The following is a 21,727-nucleotide window of genomic DNA, read 5'->3' as shown; positions in this document are numbered from 1 at the left end:
CTCCAACTTCATCCATTTACCTGCAAATGCCATAATAGTATTCTCCTTTAAGGCTGAGTATTATACATTGTGTACATATACCACAGTTTCTTTATCCATTCATCTGCTGAAGGGCATCTAGATTGGTTCCACAGTTCAGCTATTATGAATTGAGCTGCTGTAAACATTGATGTGGCTGCATTGCTGTAGTATGCTGATTTTAAGTCCTTTGTGTATAGACCTGGGAGTGGGATAGCTGGGTCAAATGGTGGTTCCATTCCCAGTTTTCTGAGAAATCTCCATACTGCTTTCCAGAGTGGTTGCACCAAATTTCAGCCCCACAAGCAATGTATGAGTGTGCTTTTTTCCTCACATCCTTGCTAACTTATTATTGTTTGTGTTCTTAATAATTGACATTCTGACTGGAGTGAGATGAAATCTTAGAGTAGCTTTGATTTGCATTTCTCTAATTAGTAGAGATGTTGAACATTTTTTCACATATTTGTTCATCAATCAAATCTTTTTTGAACTGAAGCATTCGTACATTTCTGTGGTTTTTGATAAAATTTCCCTAGCTTTCTATTAAGTTAATATCTTCTGAATTTATTTAACCTTCAGCTTCTGAAATATACTTTAAATTTATAATGAATTTAGTTAGAAAGTAGTGAGAACTTTCTTGTTCTAATTTTTTCTAGTTAAGTTTTCAGTGTGCTGAAAGTTTAAAACCTGTCATGATTTGTACCTGGTAAACATGAAAAAGTAGTTTAAAAGACTCACTGTCAGTTGAGATGACTTTATTATTTTTACTTTAAAAACAGACCACTTTAAAATTTATATTTTTAAGGTCAATCAGAATTCCGACCGAGCATCTTTTCAAGTAATATTGAAAACTCTTCTTTGATGTGTTTATGTTTAAATCAGAAACAGCCCAATGAACTGAAACTTCATATACATGCACACTTTGATTCAGATCACTCATTGGCAGACAAAATAATATGGATATTTTAGGTGCTCCTAGAGTAGACTTATGTTTCTTAAATTTTGGTTAATCTTGATTGATTTTAACATACATATTTTAATATATGAATTATAGCAACTTATTTAAACTCTGAATATTAAAAGATGAATATACTGTTATAAATTCTTTGAAGAGTTAATTCTATGGAATAGAAACAGCAGAATGTACACACACACACACACACACACACACACACTCTCACTCTCACATACAAGTATTTTTGCTATAGCATTGTCCATATATAACTAAAAACTGGAAATAACTTAAGTTGCCATCAATAATGGGAGTGCTTTCGCTCAAATTTTGAAACATTTTAGGATGTTATGCGTTACTGAGGGCCATGATATATTGATAAATGAGAAAATTATGTTATATGGCAATTACATTTTTTTAATATTCACCAGAAGCCTCAATTATGTATATATATTTATGTGAAAGTGGAAAAATGGAAAGGAATGGTAGATAAGAGGAGTTGGGTTTATTATACTTACTTTTACATATTTTAATAAATTCTTTCACATATTATAATGTAATTATGTTCTATTTTAATATATTGTTATATTTTATGTTTGTGTTTAACAAATAAAACATTAGTGTTCTATATTGATTATCCCCAAATTGAAGCATAATAACAAAGGCCATCCTCATAATTATCTGAACTAAGGAGCTTGTGAAAGGCTATGATTTAGATTACCCACCAATACTGACCTATCTGTACAAACCACATATGTTCTATCAAGTTCCCAACAGGAAACAGAAAGAATGGTAACATTAAGATAATTGAAGATGGGCTTATTAACAAAGGGAATAAGTAAAAGAGGTGGAGCCAGATATGGATTAGGAAAACCTCAGGAATTGTTCAGAAACCAGAGGCTACCAACAGCACAGCTGTTGTTCCCACCCTAGACTCAAAAAACTAACAGAGGGAGAGGATATCAGAACTAAAAAAGAAAGTCATGTTATAAACTAAAGCACTTTTATTAGAACAGTGATTTTTTTCTTTTTAGTTATAAATGACAGTAGATAGAATTTATTTTGACATATCATACATACATGGAGTATAACTTACCACTTTTGTGATTATACATGATGTGGAGTTACATTGGTCCTGTATTCATATATGAACATAGGAATGTTATATCCAATTGATTCTACTGTCTTTCCCATTCCCACCCTCAGTTCCTTCCCCGTACACCCCTATGTCCAATCCAGTGAACCTCAACTCCTCTTACCCTCTGTCCTGTTGTGAGTCAGCATCCACATATCAGAGAACATTCAGCCTTCAGTTTTTTGGGATTGGCTTATTTCACTTAGCATGATATTATCCAGTTCCATCCATTTACTAGTAAATTCCATAATTTCATTCTTTATGGTTGAGTAATATTCCATTGTGTATATGTACCATATTTTCTTTATTTGTTCATTGATGTGGCCATGTCACTATAGTATACTGATTTTAAGCCCTCTGGGTGGGATAACTGGGTCAAATGGTGGTTTCATTCCATGTTTAAAACAGTGATCTTTGTTCAATGGACATAGTCTACTCAGGTAAGCTTCAATGAAAACTTGGAACTCATTCTCATGTCTCTTGTCATGTGTGCTCGGTCTCCCCATTGAGTGCACCCAGGAAGGGAGGGCCTGTGTAGGTCAGCTATATTGGGCAGAGAATTGGGGGAAATGCACAGAGTGGATCTTTAGAAGTAAACAGGATCTATCTGGCATAAAATAGCCCACATTCTTTTTGAACTAAATAATCAAAATATAAAAGATGAGGAAAAAAACTAGTTGGAATATGAAAATTATTGATACCCATTCTCTTTATAGGTTGGTAGAATTGTTTTTCAATTAATCTAAGCCCCAAGACAGAACTTAAAATAATCATCTGAAAATGCTCTTATTCCTCACTCTTTGTGCAGAAGTCCTAGTGTCTTCCCTAAACTCCAATGAGGCCATAGAATAGGACAACTCAGAGTGTGGGTAGAGGACTATAATTCTCCAGGACAGACATTCCCCAGGCCCCACAAAATGTTAAATATAAGGTAAGTGTAAATGTTGCAGTAGTAGGGGTTTTCTGTCAACTTCTATTATGATTGCCAGAAGCAGCATGTTAATCAAGGTCATGGAAGGGGGAGCTGATGTTAACTGAACCTCAGCATGTGCCAGATGCCATGGGTTACTGTCACATAGGTTGTCGCTTTTACTCCTCTCAGCTAACATATACTATGACCTTTATTTTATCAAATTTCTGTTCAAGAAACAGATTCTAAGAGATTGGATAATCAATTGGACTTTAAGGAACTTTCTCAAGGTCAGTGATGGTCTTTGGGTTAGGACCTAGATTTGATTGACTCTGTCATAGCATAGCCTCACTTGGGTACAAAATAGTGAGGGAGTCATTAACTATTACAGTAACCCTTTCATTTGTTTCAGAAATATTCCTTTCCCTCTCTCCCATTATTTTGTCTTCCGTTCATTCTCTAATTAGTTATTTAGCGAACACTTCTTCAGAAGCTACTCTGTGCCAAGAAACATACATGGTACAGTTGATCCAACAAATCTGACCTCTGCTTTCATGGATTTTACAGCTTAATAATTGTCCTCAAGGGAGCCATCTCATGCATTTCCACTATCCTCAAATCCTTTCCCTTTGAGGTTCTTTGTGTTTTAATCTTCCCATCTCTTTACTATGACTAACAATTATTCTTTTGGCTTGTACATTTAAATTATGGTGTACAAAATAAACCTTTTAAAATATCTCACTTGCTATTTCATTGTTGAGAGAAATGGAGATTCTGTAATATAAGAAAGATAAAACAAGGGAACTAGGTAAACATTTTTTTTTTTAAAGTTCTGTCTGAATTTATTCAAATAAATTAGCCAAAGTTCCTAAGAAGTATATGTATAAGATTTCATGTTCAGGCTTATATTTTAATCATTCTAAAAGTGTATCATATTCCCTCAAATAAGCAAGACTTCCATTTTTCTAATTGAAAATTGGTTTTCACTCAAAAACCTTTCTTGTCAAAGACAAGTTAAAACTGATGTTTAAGTTTCTTGTATCATTTTAATCACAAAGCTAATATACATTTGAACTCATTTTTTCCCCACTATTTAGACATGCTTGTTCGATCTTTGGAAAGTCCCAGATTGGGTTACTCAAGTAATCCCGTTTTTGTAACTGAGCCAGTATTATCATTATCAAGATTACAATTGATCTAGAATATACTATCAACAAGGACGATATTGGTATATAAAAGAATGTGCTGACTTCTGTGATTTTGCACTGGTTATATTGCATTGTGGAGCTTTAGGAACTGCTTCCTTATACTTTAGTTTGCCCTTTAATAATCAACTTAGGTGGTATTCAATAGAGTGACGTTCAGTATACTCCACACACTCGTGTTCTACAATATGTAGATGTGATACACACATGTACACACATATTTATAAGTTAAGAAGAAGGTATTATTAAACATCTGATTGGCACTATTTTATGTTTGGTTCTTCTCCTGTCTCTGATCCTAGACAAAATACTTAACATCTTTGATCTTTCACTTTTCCTTTTTGTCAAATGAAGTGTTTGGACCAAATGAGTATTCCTAGAAATCACTGAGCACCCAAAATCAGCTTGTGAGGCAAAGTTGGTAAATCATAGGCAGCTCTAGGTTTTACCTTCTGTTTTAATCAGAGAATTTCTCTTTATATTTGTTTTATTTGTTAATAATATCAACTGAGTCTTCCAATTCCTGATGCATTTTCACCTACTTGTCAACAGTAGGAGTCACTGTGTTCTGTTTTGGGCTTCACAGTGAGTTACAGTTTATAGAAACCACACAGAAACCACTTAATCAATGGTTCCTTTGAATTCTGCAGTGAGCATGAAATGTAAAGTATTAATCATATTTTTATGCCTGGTTACTACATGTTAAACAGTTAAATCCATTCTTAATTTTGTCTTTGTCAACTTCAAAGGAGAAAATTATACCCTTGACCCAAACCTCTGTTGGTCTGTCAATTTTTTTTGGAAGATACAGATCTGGTAAGCATGAACAATGGACTTTTGCTAAACTGATGGATGTATTTGTCTGTATAGATTGTATTTCCACAGCTATCAATTGAGATGGTTGTTCCCTACGTAAAGTGGTTCTAGAGTCACCCACATACTTGGGATTTTAAACTTAGATGTTTTAGCACTTACTACTTTGAGTTTCAGAGCTTAATGTGTGCCATTCTAAAGGGTGATATTTCAGCTTTTGTATCTTTTGGAATAGCATGTTGTGAATGAAATTGTTGTTTTCAGTAGAGTTCCTGGGAAAGTTGTTGCCAACAATAATTTTGACACTCCATGTGCTCTATTGAAAAAAGACAGTAGAATAAATAAATGGAGCTAGGAGGTCAGAATTTTGTAGGATAAAAGCAAGTATAATTTCTTTTATTATGATGGAAAACAAACCAAAGCTCTGCACAAATAGTTTTAATCGATGTTTAAAAACTAGTCTCTCAGACTGTTGCTTGTTTGACAAGATTTTCTTGGGTGAAGTAGAAATGAAGTGGGAAGACAAATAATTACTGAGGAGATAACAGAAATTACTATGGAGATAACAGAAATTACTGGGCAGGTAGAATAAAAGGTTATTTCAAACATTTATCAAGCCAATTTGACTCCTAGTCTCCCACCTCTAGATTATTTCAGAATGGATTATTTCAGACAAATAAACTCTGCAAGAATTTTTAAGAATGTTAAAGAACAGACTGGGGATATAACTCAGTTGGTAGAGTGCTTGCCTTTCAAGCACAAGGCCCTGGGTTTAATCCCCAGCACTGCCAAAAAAAAAAAAAAAAAAAGAAAGAAAAAGAAAAGGAAGAATGTTAAAAAACAATGCTGGCATATCTTATGTTAGCAGCTTCTTTTTTAAAGATTATTGAATAGAATTTTGTTGCATCAAAAACTTTCAATCCTGAGAAAAGTTATCTGATCAGAGACCCAAAAATATGGAAATGTGCTGCCATTTTAATATTCCCTAGCCCACTCTGACCATGACTGACATTATTAATTGATCATAGTGCTCTTTTCCACTGAATGTAGATTGCGCCTCAGAATTTTTCTCAAATCAGTGTACAGTTTCTGCTAATTAATGAATCAGAATAGTTTGAAACCTGTTTGCAATTATTGGTTGATTTTTCATTTTCTGGTGAAAGGAGATAAATAAGAGAGTGAAAGATGGCATGCGCAAATCACCAAGCTATTTAGCAACTGAAGTAGAATTAACATACAGGTCACATGGCTCTCAGTTTACTATTTTTTTTTTATTAATTTACACATAGACTAAAAGGGCGTATCAGTTGTCTGATACATTTTAGCTTTGTCTTGCATTATTGATATTATGTTAGGGTATGATTATTTGTAGTGTATGATAATTTTATTTTTTCATGATTTGATCCACAATTTGATATGATCTATTTTGGGTACTTTCTTTTTCTTTTTAATTTTTTAATAATCTTATTCTAAAGAAGATACATAGAAGGTCATTTGAGATTTTTTAGAAAGAAAATAGTATAACATTTCATTTATATTTTGAGACAAACAAAAGAATATACTATCAGCAAGAAAGAGCTCCATATATTATATTTAGATTTTTAAGCTTAATGCATTAAACTGAAAATATTTATGCCTTCTTGACAATTTTAATTAAAAATTTTAAAACTGGGTTTAAATAAAAGAAAAAAAATTCGTGAACTTTAAAAACTTAAATGTTTGTTGACCGTATTAGATAAATTCTCCATATATTACTGTATCTTCAGATTATCTTTTTTCCTATTTTATGTTCAATGTTGTTTTTACTTTATCAATCATGAAATTTGGTCTCATTGAGTTATTTTGGGTGGAGAGAGGGAAAACAATACCCATATTCACTAACTTGCAATGGCTTGTTTTAATTTTTGTATTGACTCAATCTTTGAGACAATTATTGTAATTTGATTTTATTCCTCCCTTCTGGTAATTACAGGGGCATTTTGTTTCAGAGAATATGAATTCAAATCTGTTGGTTAATAAGCATACCTAGAGAAGAGGTTTTAAAATCTTATTTAAGAAGCAGTTGCATTGTACTCATAAACTTCAGGTTTTATTTCTTCCTTTTCTCCTTTGCCTTTGTGAAACCCCAGGAATAACACAAAGCTTGTTCATTATTTGCTCTTGCAAGAAATTTACATAGGGACATAAATATATTTCATACATTCTTAATCACTAAGCATCTAGAATAAACTTCGAGGTTTTTTAAAATATTTTATGCATAAAAAGCCAAAGTTTGCTTATTATATGCTTCAATAAATAAATACCTCTTATATAAAAAAATAATTGAGTAAAACCACCAATTACCTCATATTTTAAAATATATTGAGAATTCATTAGATATAGACTAAACTTATATTAAGCCCACACCTTGTCTTCAAGGAACTTAAAATCTGATTTGGCTATATCTCAATTTATTAGAAATAATTAAGTAGATACTAAATGATTATTAATTATAGATACACAAATATCATAAAATTGAAGAAATATTGAATCATCTGACCAATAAGTGCTGGATAATCCCTTGTTGTTGTGCTTTGTGGAGGCAAAGTAATATTTGAAGTTACAATAGGAGTTCACTCTGTTTACTCTTATTGGTCTATTTTTGTCACTTTTACTAAAAAAAAATTACCTTGACTCTCAGCTAATAAAGTCAACTTTTTAAAAAATTTAGATAACAGATATTGATAAAATAGATAAATTATCATTAGGATTCTAATTATTGAAACAGATCTGAATATGATTAAGCATCTTAATTTAAGATTTCATTACAGCAATGGTGATGAACTTGAAATTTCTTAAGTAATTGTGTACCATGTGGAATGCCATAATTTTAAAGAATAGTTCTATGGAAATGTTCACATTTACAGATATGCTTATCTAGACATGAGCATACATTTGACATAAACTGACTTGATGGTAGGCCAGGACTGGAATTCTAGTTCCTACACCTACTCCCACTCATCCACCCACATCTATTGGACAAGTGCCTGGTTAAACAGATGGGTCTTGGGCTGTACTCTCAACACAGAAAAGCACCACCTTTATTAAGCAAAAACATGGGATGAAAATAGACTATATTGTTATTGTGCTCCTGGGCATAATACTTTGAGTGAAGAGCTACTACTTATTGTTGTTGTTGTTTATTATTGGAAATGTGTTTTTTCTTATGAATGAATATGTGAACATTGGAGAACAACAGATGAAATCTCAGAGCTCTGAAAACCCATAGAAAGGAAAGTAGTTCTCCATCAAATATGAAAATAAAAAATCAGCAGGTGTGTGAAATGCCACGTGGTTTTATAAATGCATGTAGCTATGATTTTAGAAAATGTTTGAATTAGCCAAGAGACACGCCTTGATTATGAAATTTTCCTCATTCACCAACAGGTCTGAGACAAATTAGAGTTCTCAATATCTGTCCATGAACTGCTTCAACAAGCTAGCACCTCAGCAGTTACAGAGCCAGATTTGCGACAGGATGTTAAGTCCTGGCTAAAGTTGTGTAAATACTAAACACTTTCATTGTGAAGGCAGAGGAATTTGGAGACTTGAGTGATAGGATGGCACACAATTTTGTCATCAGAAGTGAAATTTTGTTTCTAATTAATGGCAGTGCTACTGTCCTTGTTTGGTACAAAAACACTAAGGGGAAGGAAAGAGCAGCAACTAGAAAGCACTGTACTTGGAAGATCATAGGAGATAAATTTTGATGCTCTAATATTGAATTATTAAGAAGATCTTCAAGGGCATTTGCTCTCCATACATTTTTATGGTAGTCTCTTTAGTGTTATAATAATCAGCAAGCCATCACATATTTAACCTCATGGAGCTGTGAATATGGGCGTTTGTTCTTCACATGATCCATTATCTATTTATTGGATCATTAACATGGATATTTACTCCTCTTCAATTATGGCCATGCATGGTCTGTGGAAAGCACACAAAATTTTAAGTAAAAGATCGTCACTCCTCTTTTCTAAATGATTTATTTAATCTTTTATTAATTCAGTTTTCTCCACAAAAAGGGAGTGGTGATTGCAACCTACTTTCCTAATACTACTGCAGGTTCTGTAGGACTTTAAAAAAATGTTTTAATGGCATGAAGTAATGCCTATGATGCAAAAGAATTCTTTGGAATAAAGCATAGTGCAGTATGTATTGAACTCCATTTTCTGATTATAATGTTTAAATACCTATAGGCATAATGTCTAATGATGCAGCAAAAACTTGGAATGGAGCTTTCAGAAAATTCGACCTCTTAAATCCAAATGGAATTTTTCTTATACTCATTTGGCATCTATAAATATTTGGGACAAATGAATGTATAAATGGATAAGAAACTGCACAAATTGTTTAATATTTGTTTTCCCCAAATAAAAAGTTAATACAAAAAGTAATAAATGTGTTACTATTTCACTTTGAGTTATTTCTTACTGCAGAAAGTCCTGAGATTTGTTTTATGGTGTTTAATTTAATTTAAAATATCATTATATTTTCTTGTTACATTGTCCTTTGAAACCACTGGAATTGCCTAAATAACATTGTCCTATCTCTACTTGATAAAATGGAAAACTCAGAAGATTAATTTAGATACAGATGGAGTATAAAAGTATCTCAATATGTACTTAATTTTATTAGAAGGATGTGCATTATAAAAATAGCTCTTTGAAGATGAAAGAGGCAAAATAGTGAAATATTTTAATTCTATAATACAAAAAAAGTTATAAAAGCTAATTTATATGAAAGTACATATTTTGTGTATATGTATTTGTCTAAGACACATGATAATTACTAGTTTTTTCTTGAACTAGTCTTTCATATTATATTTTGTATACACACAGACACACACACACACACACATATTTAACATCTTTTGTTTTATTTTGTTTTACACAGCAAATGCCAGTCTTCTTGGAGGAGGTGGTGGTAAGTTCTGACCATTATTTAATTTAAAATACATTTTATTATACCAATGATAAGATGTTTAGTTAAGTTCTGTGATACTTTAAAGAAAGCTAACTTTGCTATAACTATCAACTACGAAAATATCACGATTACAGAAAATAGTTCACGATAGAAATGTCTTCAGTTTGCCTAAATATTATTTGGACTGACTTAAAATATGTGGGAGACAGTTTTTCTTCTTGTCAAACCTTGTAATTCTACCTTTGGCACACTGTGTAACAGTTATCGTTTATTGACGTGAGCACATGCATAGTAGATGACAGAGTCACTTCTAATATGAATTCTAACGCAATGATCCATTTGGAGACTGTGGTTTCTTTTTTTCACCATATTGACTTTCTTTTGCTTTTCATGAGTTTGTTTCTGAGAACTTAATATATCATCTACTTACTTTGAAAAATAAAAAGGAAATTAGTATTGACACTTAACTTTATTTTCATGCTTGTTTAGAGGAAAAAGAAAAAGTAACAAAAATGAGAGGAGGAAGAGATTCATGTACTGAGAATTTTTTGATACAAAAATCTTGTAACTAATTGAATTTTTTATTTCTAGTTTAGGAAAATGAAAGCTTTCATAGCTCCAACATATACAATATAGAAAGGGATAAAATTCTATTAAAAAATGGGTCCTTTTCATATAAGATTCAGATGAACATAAATCATTTGGGCCTCTCTCTCCCTCCCTGTTTTGTTCTTATTTTCTTTTTTCATGTTCAGGGTTGAAGTAGGTACCATTGGATTGTGAAGGACTTTTAAAAATTTTCCTGGTCTTAAACAGAAAGTTTCAATGTAATTTTTGTTTGGGAATTAAAACTTAATTGTTTTTCCTAAAAAGAATCAATTGATTTTTTTAAAAAAGAAATCATAGAAATAAGAATAATAGAAAATAGTTTAAACTAGAAAATACTCTTCATATTATCTCATCTGTGCATGTTCTACATTAATTATTATGAAAAGAATATGAGATTTGAAGTTGGAATTATTATGTGAAGATCATGAAAGTTTACTTAGTATCTATGGGCCTCTACTTTAAAAAACGAGAGTAATACTAACTACCTACATAAAATGCTTATTATAGGGATTAAGCAAACATGTCTGGTATGTAGCAGAATAAGTAGGGGATTAGTAAATGTCTATTTCTTTTCTTCTTCCCTAATTTATTTTACAAAATATAAATCTATAAGATTTTTCATAGTATCTCTTATTTTATTCTTGGGGAATTGAAAACAAATTTCCTTAGAAGTTAGATTGACAGTAATTTTTTTTCCTTTTAAATCACAATAGGTGAAGAAAACATTACTAAAGTAAATTGCCCATAGTGATAATTTGATAATACTATGATAAGACATATTAGTATTTTAGGGAACTTGAATAATACTGTTTATAACATAAAGAAAAGTGGAAATTGAATCTACTTAAATATATTTATCAAATTATAACAGCAGACAAATTAGACAATTCATTTATTACTGTTGATTATTTCTAAAAAGTGACTTGACATACTATATTAGTTAAAACCACATTAGCTTCTCATAATGGGAAAAACAAAACAAAAAATTGTAGCTTAAAAAAGACAGAAATATACTTTTGTCTCATGTAAAACAGGGTAGATGTAGACTAAAATGGTTCCATGGTGATTCCATGGTGTCATCAAGGACTCAAGCTCTTTTCTGTTCTTCCCTCCTAGTAGGGAGCTTCCACACTTCAGGGTTCATGAAGGCTCCTGGCACTCTAGTCATCATAAATAGAGTTCAGGTTAGGAGGACCAGGAAAGGCAAAATATAATAAAGTATGCCACCAAAATGAGTCAGTTTCTTTAAGCTGATTTCCCTGAAATCCCATATTCATCCCTGCAATGTGGTCTTTGACTCTAGGAAGGATTGTCCTCATTAAAAAAAAAAAAAAGAAAGAAAGAAAGAAAGAAAAAGAAAAAAAAAAAAGAAAAGATATTCTTCATAGAGTTAGGAAAGGAAAAAAAAAAAAAAAAACTAAAACAATTCTTAAATTCCTTTGGAAGAATAAGAGATCCAGAATAGCCAAAGCAATACTAAGCAAGAAAAGCAAAGTAGGAGGCATAATAATACCTGATCTGAAATTATACTACAGAACTGTAGTAACAAAAACAGCATGGGATTGGCATCAAAACTGACATGAAGATCAATGGAATAGAATAGAAGACACAGAGACAAATCCAAAAACCAATAGTCATCTAATATTTGGCAAACGTACCAAAAATAAATTTTGGAGAAAAGACAGCCTTTTTAACAACTGGATAGTTATCTATAGAAAAATGAAATTAGACCCCTCTCTCTAATCCTGCACAAAACTCAAATTGAAATGAATCAAAGACTTAGGAATTATACTAGAAACTTTACAAATGCTATAAGAAAACATAGAGTCAACACTCCATCACATAAGTGCTAAAAACAACTTTCTTAACAAGACCCCCAAAGTACAAGAAATAAAACCAAGAATCAGTAAGTGATATGCCTTTATACTAAACAACTTCTGCATAGCAAAGGGAATGATTAAGAATGTGAAGCTGAGAGAGCCTACAGAATGGGGAAAAATCTTGGCCAGCTACCTCTCCCTCCAATAGGGAATTAAAATCCAGAACTCAAACAAAGAACTAAAAAAACTTAACACCACCACCACCAACAACAAATAACCCAATTAATAGATGGGCAATAGAACTAAACAGAAACCTCTCAAAAGAAGAAACACAGAGGGCCAATACATGAAAATATGTTCAACATCTCTAGCAACCAGGGAAATACAAATAAAAACTACACTAAGATTTCATCTCAATTCAGTCAGAATGGCAATGATCAAGAATATGAAAAACAATAAATGCTAGTGAGGTTGTAGGGAGAAAGAAACACTTGTACATTGTTGGTAGGACTGCAAACTAGAACAACCACTCTGGAAAGCAGCATGGAGATTCCTCAAAACACTAGGGATGGCACTACCATGTGATCCCCACTCCTGGGTATTTTCCCCAAAGATCTAAAATCAGCATATTATAGCAACATAGCCACATCAATATTTATAGCAGCACAAGTCACAATAGCTAAATTATGGAGTCAGCCAAGATGCCCATCAATAAATGAAAGAATTAAGAAATTGTGGTATATTTATATACAATGGAGTTCTACTCAGCTATTAAAAAGAATGAAATTATGGCATTTGCCAATAAATGGATGGAAATGGAGAATATCATGTTAGGTGAAGTTAGCCAAACGCAGAAACTCAAAGGTTGAATGTTTTCCCTCATATGTGGAAGCCAGAATAAAATAAAGGGGGAAGAAAGGATAAAATTACATAAAGAACCAATCAAATACAGAATAATAGATGAGTGGAAGGAAGTCTAGTAGAGTAGAGGAGGGAGAATGGAAGGAGAGGGAAAAGGGGAGGGAAAAGGGGAGGGAAAAGGGGAGATCATGAACCAAAATGGATTTGCATGTGTATAAGAGTTTGAGAAGGTAAGTGCATGGTGTTCTCTTTGCCACTTCATTGTTATTTATTATTAGTAGGATTCTTTTAGTGGTTGAGGGCTTAGGGGTATTTTGCTACTTCTTTAAGATAATACAACTTATAAAGGGCAGTGTCTGAATGAGAAGACAGTTTTTCTGATTCCCATTCCAGGGCTCTTTGTCTTTGCTCTGTGAATTTTAATATATCTCTGCTCTTCAAACTTACTTTTTCCTTTGACACCAGGAATAATGAATGAGAGCACCAGAAAACATACAGCTGAGTCATGGTTTATGCTTTCCTTTGGCTTATTTTCACAAGTCTCACTTCTATTGATGATTTGAAAGTACATGCAATGGCAGGGTCTTTGTCACATTTGGATTGCTGTCCAAATTCATATACCATTTTGTGTGTATTTGGGTTTAATTTTAGAAAACATTAGAGTTTAAATGCATGTTAACCATCTGTAATAAGGATGTTTTACATGCACGAGGTCCTGTAATGATAGTACTTTTAGAAAATATAATAAAGAAATCATTGTAGATAGCATTAAATTATATAAAGAAACAAATTAGGACAAAAGTAGAATTAAAGAGGTAATTCCTCAATTCCTTTCAGATCATGAATAATAGGAATAAAATTTACAAACTCATGCTTTAGATAATTTCTTTCTCTTTCATTTATGCAGTAGTTAGCAAAAAACCAGAATATGCTGACTGAATCCAAATAGAACAATTGTTCATGGGATATGCTTCCTCCTCTAGTCTGTCAAAGTACCTGAGGCATCATGTTACACATTTAAAGTGACAGTTCCTGACAGAGTGCAAATTAATATTGACTTTTTGTAAACATAATTTTGTATGATTGCAATTTTAATCATAAATATATACATATGTCAAAATATACTATTATGTATATCTAAAAATAAATAAAAATACATATACAATAAAAACCCATCTAATCTTCAAAAAGCCAATTAAAAACCTGTCTACACAAAACTTATATATTTGTATCAATACTGTATTTCTATACCTTACCCCTAAGGTGATACTGTGGCAGATTAATTTTTACAATTGTAAGTGTAAAGGATTACAGTGAGTACTGCTAAATACAAAATGAACCCAGCCCCAGATGGAATGCAAGGAAAGCCATTTGTCTGAAATGAAAGCAGGACATGTACCAATGGACCTTCATCTCTTTAGAAGGTTCTTGCTCTCCTGTGAACTTAAGAGTGACCCAATGGACAGAGTTAAGCGGTATCAGGTCAGTAGCCACTGCTCTGAACTCATTTCTTTTTTGGACAGTTGTACTTGCAGAGAGAATTCCTAATGCTTGTTTGTATTGATATATTTTCATACATTAAGATAGTTTGCATGAGGTAGCAAATATAAAGAGTCTCTGAATATGACCTTGAGTGCACAGCTGGATAAACCATTTCTAACAAAGTAGTGCAGTCAATTCTATTGTGACTTGGTCTGACTAGATTATATCCCTTTCATTTTATGGTAGACCATGTTTTCTTTACTCTATCTGATTATAGCTGCATAGTAATCCACAGTGTTAAAATTCTTTTAAGATTCACTTTTATAATCTTCTCAAGTTTGGCACTGTTAAGAATCTTTTTCCATTCTTTGGAACTGCCTTCATTTACCCCCTAAACTGGAGGAACACAGTAGGTATTGGGATGAATGAATCTGGTTATTATCAATTATAACAAATCCAAGAAGATCCCCAGGAGTCCAGTTGCAGGAATTGTGGACTCACAGAAATGACCACTGAAAAGGGCCCTTTGGTGTACACGATCTCCTTTCACAACAGCTCTTTGGCCAAGAGTCATTAATTTTTTTTTTATGGGTTAGGACAAATTATTATTTTGCATACTAGTTTCCATCTCTGAAAAGATTATTATAATGATAACTAACTACTATACTAGGTCAGAATAATTTTTCATTGTAAAGTATTTTTCAAATGCAAAGTAATTAGATAGATGTTTATTACTGTAGTTAGTACTATTATCATTATGGTCTAAACCTGGAAGATGGAAGGTGCTGGATAATTGCAAAATATGGTGATTTTATGTCCAAATAAAGGGGACTAACCAGAATTGTTGGATAACAAAAATTTAAATATCTGTGTATAGTAGAGGAGAGTTTCTCTTACTGGGAGATAATATAGATAACTCTGTATTAATTATCTGCAAATGAGCCCAAGGGTTTTACATACAAATATGCAATCAGATTATTCTAACAGCAATTCATTTCATCTGCGTAGTGGGGTTTGTGAGGAGCACTTCTTTCAAGCATTTAAATGGTTAGAGTACAAAATAATTATCTACTATAGTATGCAGTCTTCCAACTTCATGCAGCATTACCAGACAAGAAGAAGGAATTCTTAACACAGACTTTAGGGCAGGACTGTGTGAGCTCTAGGTGCCTGAAGAGGAATAAGAAACAGCAGCATTTCCCTGTTCAGGTACATACTTCGTACTGGGGAGGAACAAGAAATCCCACAGATGAGAACTGACAGCCCACAGATTTTATGTTCAGCTGGCAACCAGACCTGAAAAAGAGAGTAAGGATAGAGAAACATGTAGAAGCTTATTGAGCACACAGGAAGGACTGGTATTGTATCTTGAAGGATGGCAGGAAGACCATATCTCTTCATGGGGACACCTGGCCCTAAATCCAAATGGCATCAAAGAAGACCTGGGCAACAGTCGGGAGACTATTGCATTTAATATCCAGACCCTTGGTGACCCAAGTCAAACTCCAGGTTCAAGAGTTGAGACTTCTTGGGTACCTGATTCTCGAAAACCAGTTTTGAGGTTTGGGTTGAATGGAACTTATGCTTGGAAAACGTTGGTGGACTCAGCTACTGACAGCAGGAAGAGAGAAATAGGAAGTTTGAAAAACACACAATATATCAGTAGTTTGTAGCTAAATATATTATCTGCTTCTGTCACAGGGTTATTTCTGAAAAAATAAAAAAATCAAATAAATACAAGGGGCACAAAACCCTCACTAGGCTAAATATCCAACAACTCTGCCATGTCTTGGAAGCTGAGCAGATTCAACTTACAAATGTGTTACAATGTCTGGGTTTATAGTGTCAGCTTTTCAGGACATAGATCAAAAAGATTTTTGCAAAGTTCCAGGTTTTATATCCATTATAACTGGGAAAAATGTAATTCACTAGCCAAATTTATTAAAGAAGGAATAATCCTACATCTTCATTAGTATAACCTCCCTGTTCTGTCAGAAAAATTTTATTTAGTTATCTTCACTCCCATCCTCCCCACTGTGTTTCCCTTCAAAGTCAGTAAATTTTCTTAGGTAGCTTTTTTTCTGTCTTGTCAGAATATAGATTCTGCTACACGATCAGTGTAACTCCACATCATGTACAACCACAAAAATGGGAAGTTATACTCCATTTATGTATGATATATCAAAAAACATTCTTCCATCATGTATAACTAAAAAGAACAAATAAAAAAATTTTAAAAATAGAGAAAAAAATATATAGATTCTGAAAAGGCATGGAGTATATCTGTTTTGTTCACTTCCTGTATCCTCAGATATTGCAGAAGGTCTGACATCAACTAACTGTTGATGGATGATTAAGGAATAATAATAATAACTAACCTTTAAGGAGTGCTGGCTCTGTGCCAGTTACTATTCTAAGTATGGCATATACCTTATCACTTTAGTCCTATCAGTATTCCTTGTAGATAAATATTATTATTATTCTCATTTCACAGATGAAAGATCAAAATCTCAGTGAAGTTAGGACGAATAAAATATTGAAGAGCCCAAAACATTTTAACTGAAATTTTTAAACTCCACATTCCCATCATAAGCATTGTACTGTTAACTTAATCTCCTACCTATACAATTTATTAGCAGAGAATGAAAACCTGTCTCAAAGTACTTATGCAAAATGTCCAGTCATTGGTTGCAAATTAAGCTACAGTGAAATCTGGCTATTTCCTGGGAAGCAAATATTAAAAATAAAAACAAGATTTTAAAAATCCGTGAAGAGACATCTGAGGATGTTCATCATGGAGGAGACATATTTCACATGCTTTAGACCAAGTAAGTTAGCAGACAAAAGCAACTCAAGAAAACCTCTATAGCTACCCTCAGAGGAAAAAATAATTGGGTTCAGAAATGCTATAATATAGATCCTGTTTGTTCTTTAAAGTACCTGTAGAGACTCAGGAATTTATGACTACTACTCAAGAGGGAAAAAGGGAATCAATAGTAGAATGATAGCTATAGGAAACTGGTAGAGGTAGGGAGGAATCAGGAGTTATTATTTACAGTTTTGGAAAGTGAAAAAGTTCTGGTAGTGGTTGCACAATTGTAGGAATGTACTTAATCTACTGATCTGTATACTTAAAATGGTAAAAATGGTAAAGTTTGTGATACATATCTCCATGTATGTACATATATATACATATTTTACTGCTGTTAAAAAGTAGTCAATAAAAACTATCTCCAAGTGATTCCAGATATTGGATTAAGATAAAGAAATCAGGGCATTATATTTTACTGCTATAATAAATGTATTCAGGTAACTTAAGGAAACATGTTTAAAGACTTAAAGGAAAGTATCACAACAATTAATTAATAGAACAGGTATTTTTAAAAAGTAGACAGAAATTATAACATTCTAGAGTTGGAAAGTAAAATATATGAAATGCTAAGATCTTGAGAGGATTGAATGGTAGATGAAAGATGTCAAAAGAAAAATAAATCAGTCTGAAGAAAAAGAGAAAAAGAGATTGATGAAAAATGAACAGAGCCTCATAGAGCTGTCAGGCAAGAACAGTATTACAGTGTGTTTGTACTAGGAGTCCTAAAAAGAGAAAAGAATAAAAATATATGAAGAGAAAATGGCCAAAATATTCCCCAAATTGGTCAGCAGTATTAATCTATGCATCTAAGAAACTTAATCATATATAAAATAAATACAAAGAGAGTTAAAAATATATTAAAGTTCAGGAAAGACAAAGACAATTATGAAAGCATCAGGAGACAAAGAAATAATCAATAAGATATATATGTACAAGGGAGCATCAGTATGATTATCAAATACCTTATTGTATGATATATGAGGACCAGAAAATAAGAGAAGAAAATATTCAAAGTGCTGAAAGGAAAGTAAAATAGCCTTCTAGTCAAGATTTCAATATTCAGTAAATATGTTCTTCAAAAATGAAGAACTTCATTCCTGGGTAAAGACTTCAGACCTTTCATATAAGAAATAAGAAATATAGGTTCAATTCTCCATCCGTCTGCTTAGGAACTGACTTCCTTAACAAAATTATTAAAGCACAAGAAGTAAAATCAAGAATCAATAAATGGGATAGTATCAAACTAAAAAGTTTCTTCACAGCAAAGGAAACAATCGAGAATGTGAAGACAGAGCTTACAGAATGGGAGAAAATTTTTGCCACCTGCACCTCAGATAGAGCATTAGTCTCCAGGATATATAAAGAACTCAAAAAATGTAACACACACACACACACACACACACACACACCTATGAATAAACCTATAAACCTATGAATAAATGGGCAAAGGAACTGAACAGGCACTTCTCAGAAGAATTTCTGTGAATGGTCAACAAATATATGAAAAAATATTCAACATCTGTAGCAATTGGAGAAATGCAAAGTAAAACCGCACTGAGATTCCATGTCACTTATCAAGAATACAAGTAACAATAAACATTGGTGATAATGTGGAGAGAAAGATACACTTATACATTGCAAATTGTTGCAACCACTCTGGAAAGCAGTAAGAAGATTCCTCAGAAAACTTTGAATGTAACCACCTTTTGATCCAGTTATCCCACTCCTTGATATATACCCAAAGGACTTAAAAACAACATACTTAAACTCAGTGATGCAGGCACATCGATGTTTATAGCAGCTCAATTCACAATAGCTAAACTATGGACCAACCTAGGTGCCCTTCAACAGATGAATGGATATGAAAATGTGGTATATATACACAATGGATTACTCAACCTTAAAGAAGAATGAAATTATGGTATTTGCTGGTAAATAGATGGAACTGGAGACTATCATGCTAAGTGAAATAAGCCAGTTTCAAAAAAACAAAGGTTGAATGTTCTCTCTGGTATGCGAATGCTAATACACAATAAGAGTGGTGGAGGGAAGAATAGAAGTTTATTGGATTACACAAAGGGGAATAAAGGGATGGGAGGGGTACTGGGAATAGGAAAGACTGTAGAAAAAACTGGACATAACTTTCCTGTGTTAATATATGAATAAACCGGTTTTTTCAAGATGGCGGCCTAGAGGGTGGCTGCATTTCATGTTGCTCCAGGACTCAGGATTCAAAAGAGGAGATATTGAGACGCTTGGGACCAACTCAAAGCAGCCGGGTGACTCTCACCCCCTGGGGGGGCATCCCGGATGGGACGGGGGTCCCGGAACGCAGGAAACTTTGTGAAGTAGAACTGCCGGCGAGAAGCCCCTCCCCCCGCTGGAGCAGTGAACTCGGACAGCTGGGAGCGCCGTAAAGGAGGCCGCTCGGCACAGCGCTGGGACTCGGAGCAGCCACTGGGGCTCCGGCGGCTGCCCAGGGGAAGAGTGGCGAGGAGAACTGTGTGGACTCAGGACACCGGGGCCTGCCCTGAGGAGGAGGAGAGGAGCGTGGCCACTTGGATTCGGAGAGACTGCACCAGAGCTACAGGCGGTTGCCAGAGGAGAAGCTGCGTGGCGAGCTGTTTGGAATCAGAACGACGCTTCTGAACACCGGGGCCTGCCCTGAGGACGAGGAGGAAGAGGAGCGGCCGCTTGGATTCGGGTGACTACACCAGAGCTACAGGCGGTTGCCAGAGAAGGGGCTGCGTGGCGAGCTGTTTGGACTCTGACCACTTCTGAACCCCGGGGAGTAGGAGAAGGAGGAGAAGGAGCACGGCGGGTCCTTTGGACTCGCAGTGACTGCATTAGCGCTCCAGGCGGCTGCTCAGAGGAGAAGGCGAGTGGTGAGTTGTTTGGTCTTAAAGTGACAGCTCCTGAACACAGGGGGGCTGCCTGGAGGAGAAGCGTGGTGGGACGCTTGGTCTTGAGTGGCCGCACTTGAGCTCCGGGCGGTGCCCAGAGGACCCGTGCAGCAGGTCACGTGGATTCAGAGCCACTCAGAGGGACTGCTCCTGAACACCCGGGGGGTTATCTGGAGAAGGAGGAGGAACGGGGAGGGTCACTTCGACTCGGAGTGATTGATTGCCCCGGGCTACGGGTGGTTGGTGGGAGGAGGAGGCACGAAGTGAGTTTCTTGGACTCCTAGTGACCGCACCGGCATACTGAGCGGCTGTCTGGAGGAAGAGGCCTGTGGCGGGTCTCTGGGACTCAGAGCGATTGTTCGGGGCCACAGGTGGCTGCTCAGAGGAGGGGCCACGCAGCCAGGCGATTAGGTGCAGAACAGGGTCCCAGGATCTAGGAGGCTTCTGGGTGGAAGAGCCGCACAGAGATAGGCTTAGGGCGGAGCGAAGGTTCCAGGCCTGTGGGCAAATTCTCTGAGGAGGGGCAGCCTAAAGAGATTCATCTGCAAAGGGTGAGGCTCCCAGGCCCAGGAGGTAGGGCCGGGCCCCTGGAAACTTTGCAGAGGAAGGCAGCCCAGCCCAGGCAGTAGCTGTAAATTGAGGGAAACCTCTAGGAGGAAACTGACCAGCGAGACCTCCCCACTGTGTGAGTCTTCCCTGCCTGGTTGAGGTTTCCCCACAAGGACGGTAAAACCAGAGACACAGGCCCAAACAGGCCTTGCCTCAGCCCACAGCCTAGGTCCGCTTTGGATGACCATTGGTCAACAAGTGGAGGCACCTCTGCCCACTAGCAGGGAATATACCCCACCTGAAGGCCACCACTCCTAGAGAGGCAGCTTCCTTGTGGAGCACCGCATTATCAACTTCCTCCAAGACTTCAGCCTACTGAAGGCTAAGAGGGGATATATATAGAAATCTTCAGGGACATTGTAAATCAACAGAGGAAATCTGCAATATCTCAGCGGTCCACTGATATCTGAACAATATGAGAAAACAAGGAAAGAAAATGCTGCAAACAAATCTAGATGTTACATCAACAAAACCCAATGACAGCATGGCAGAAGAAATGACAGAAAAGGAGTTCAGAATGTACATAATTAAAATGATCAGAGAAGCAAACGATGAGATGAAAGAGCAAATGCA

The 21,727-nt window shown here is 34.9% G+C and overlaps 1 protein-coding gene across 3 annotated transcripts in view; it reads left to right on the top strand.

Annotated features, from left to right (window-relative positions):
- Positions 1–21,727, top strand: part of MACROD2 (mono-ADP ribosylhydrolase 2) — a 2,108,743-nt gene that overhangs the window by 497,534 nt on the left and 1,589,482 nt on the right. For all 3 annotated transcript variants that reach the window (XM_079128517.1, XM_079128510.1, XM_079128511.1), the window contains exon 4: positions 9,969–9,998. In XM_079128517.1, the coding sequence (XP_078984643.1) occupies positions 9,969–9,998 (30 nt within the window). The remainder of the gene's footprint in view (positions 1–9,968; positions 9,999–21,727) is intronic.

This window comes from Sciurus vulgaris (genome assembly GCF_902686455.1).
Source record: "Sciurus vulgaris genome assembly, chromosome: 2".
Lineage (NCBI taxonomy): Eukaryota > Metazoa > Chordata > Mammalia > Rodentia > Sciuridae > Sciurus > Sciurus vulgaris.
The sequence above is the reverse complement of the archived record's forward strand: the minus strand, read 5'-3'. Positions and strand labels throughout refer to the sequence as shown.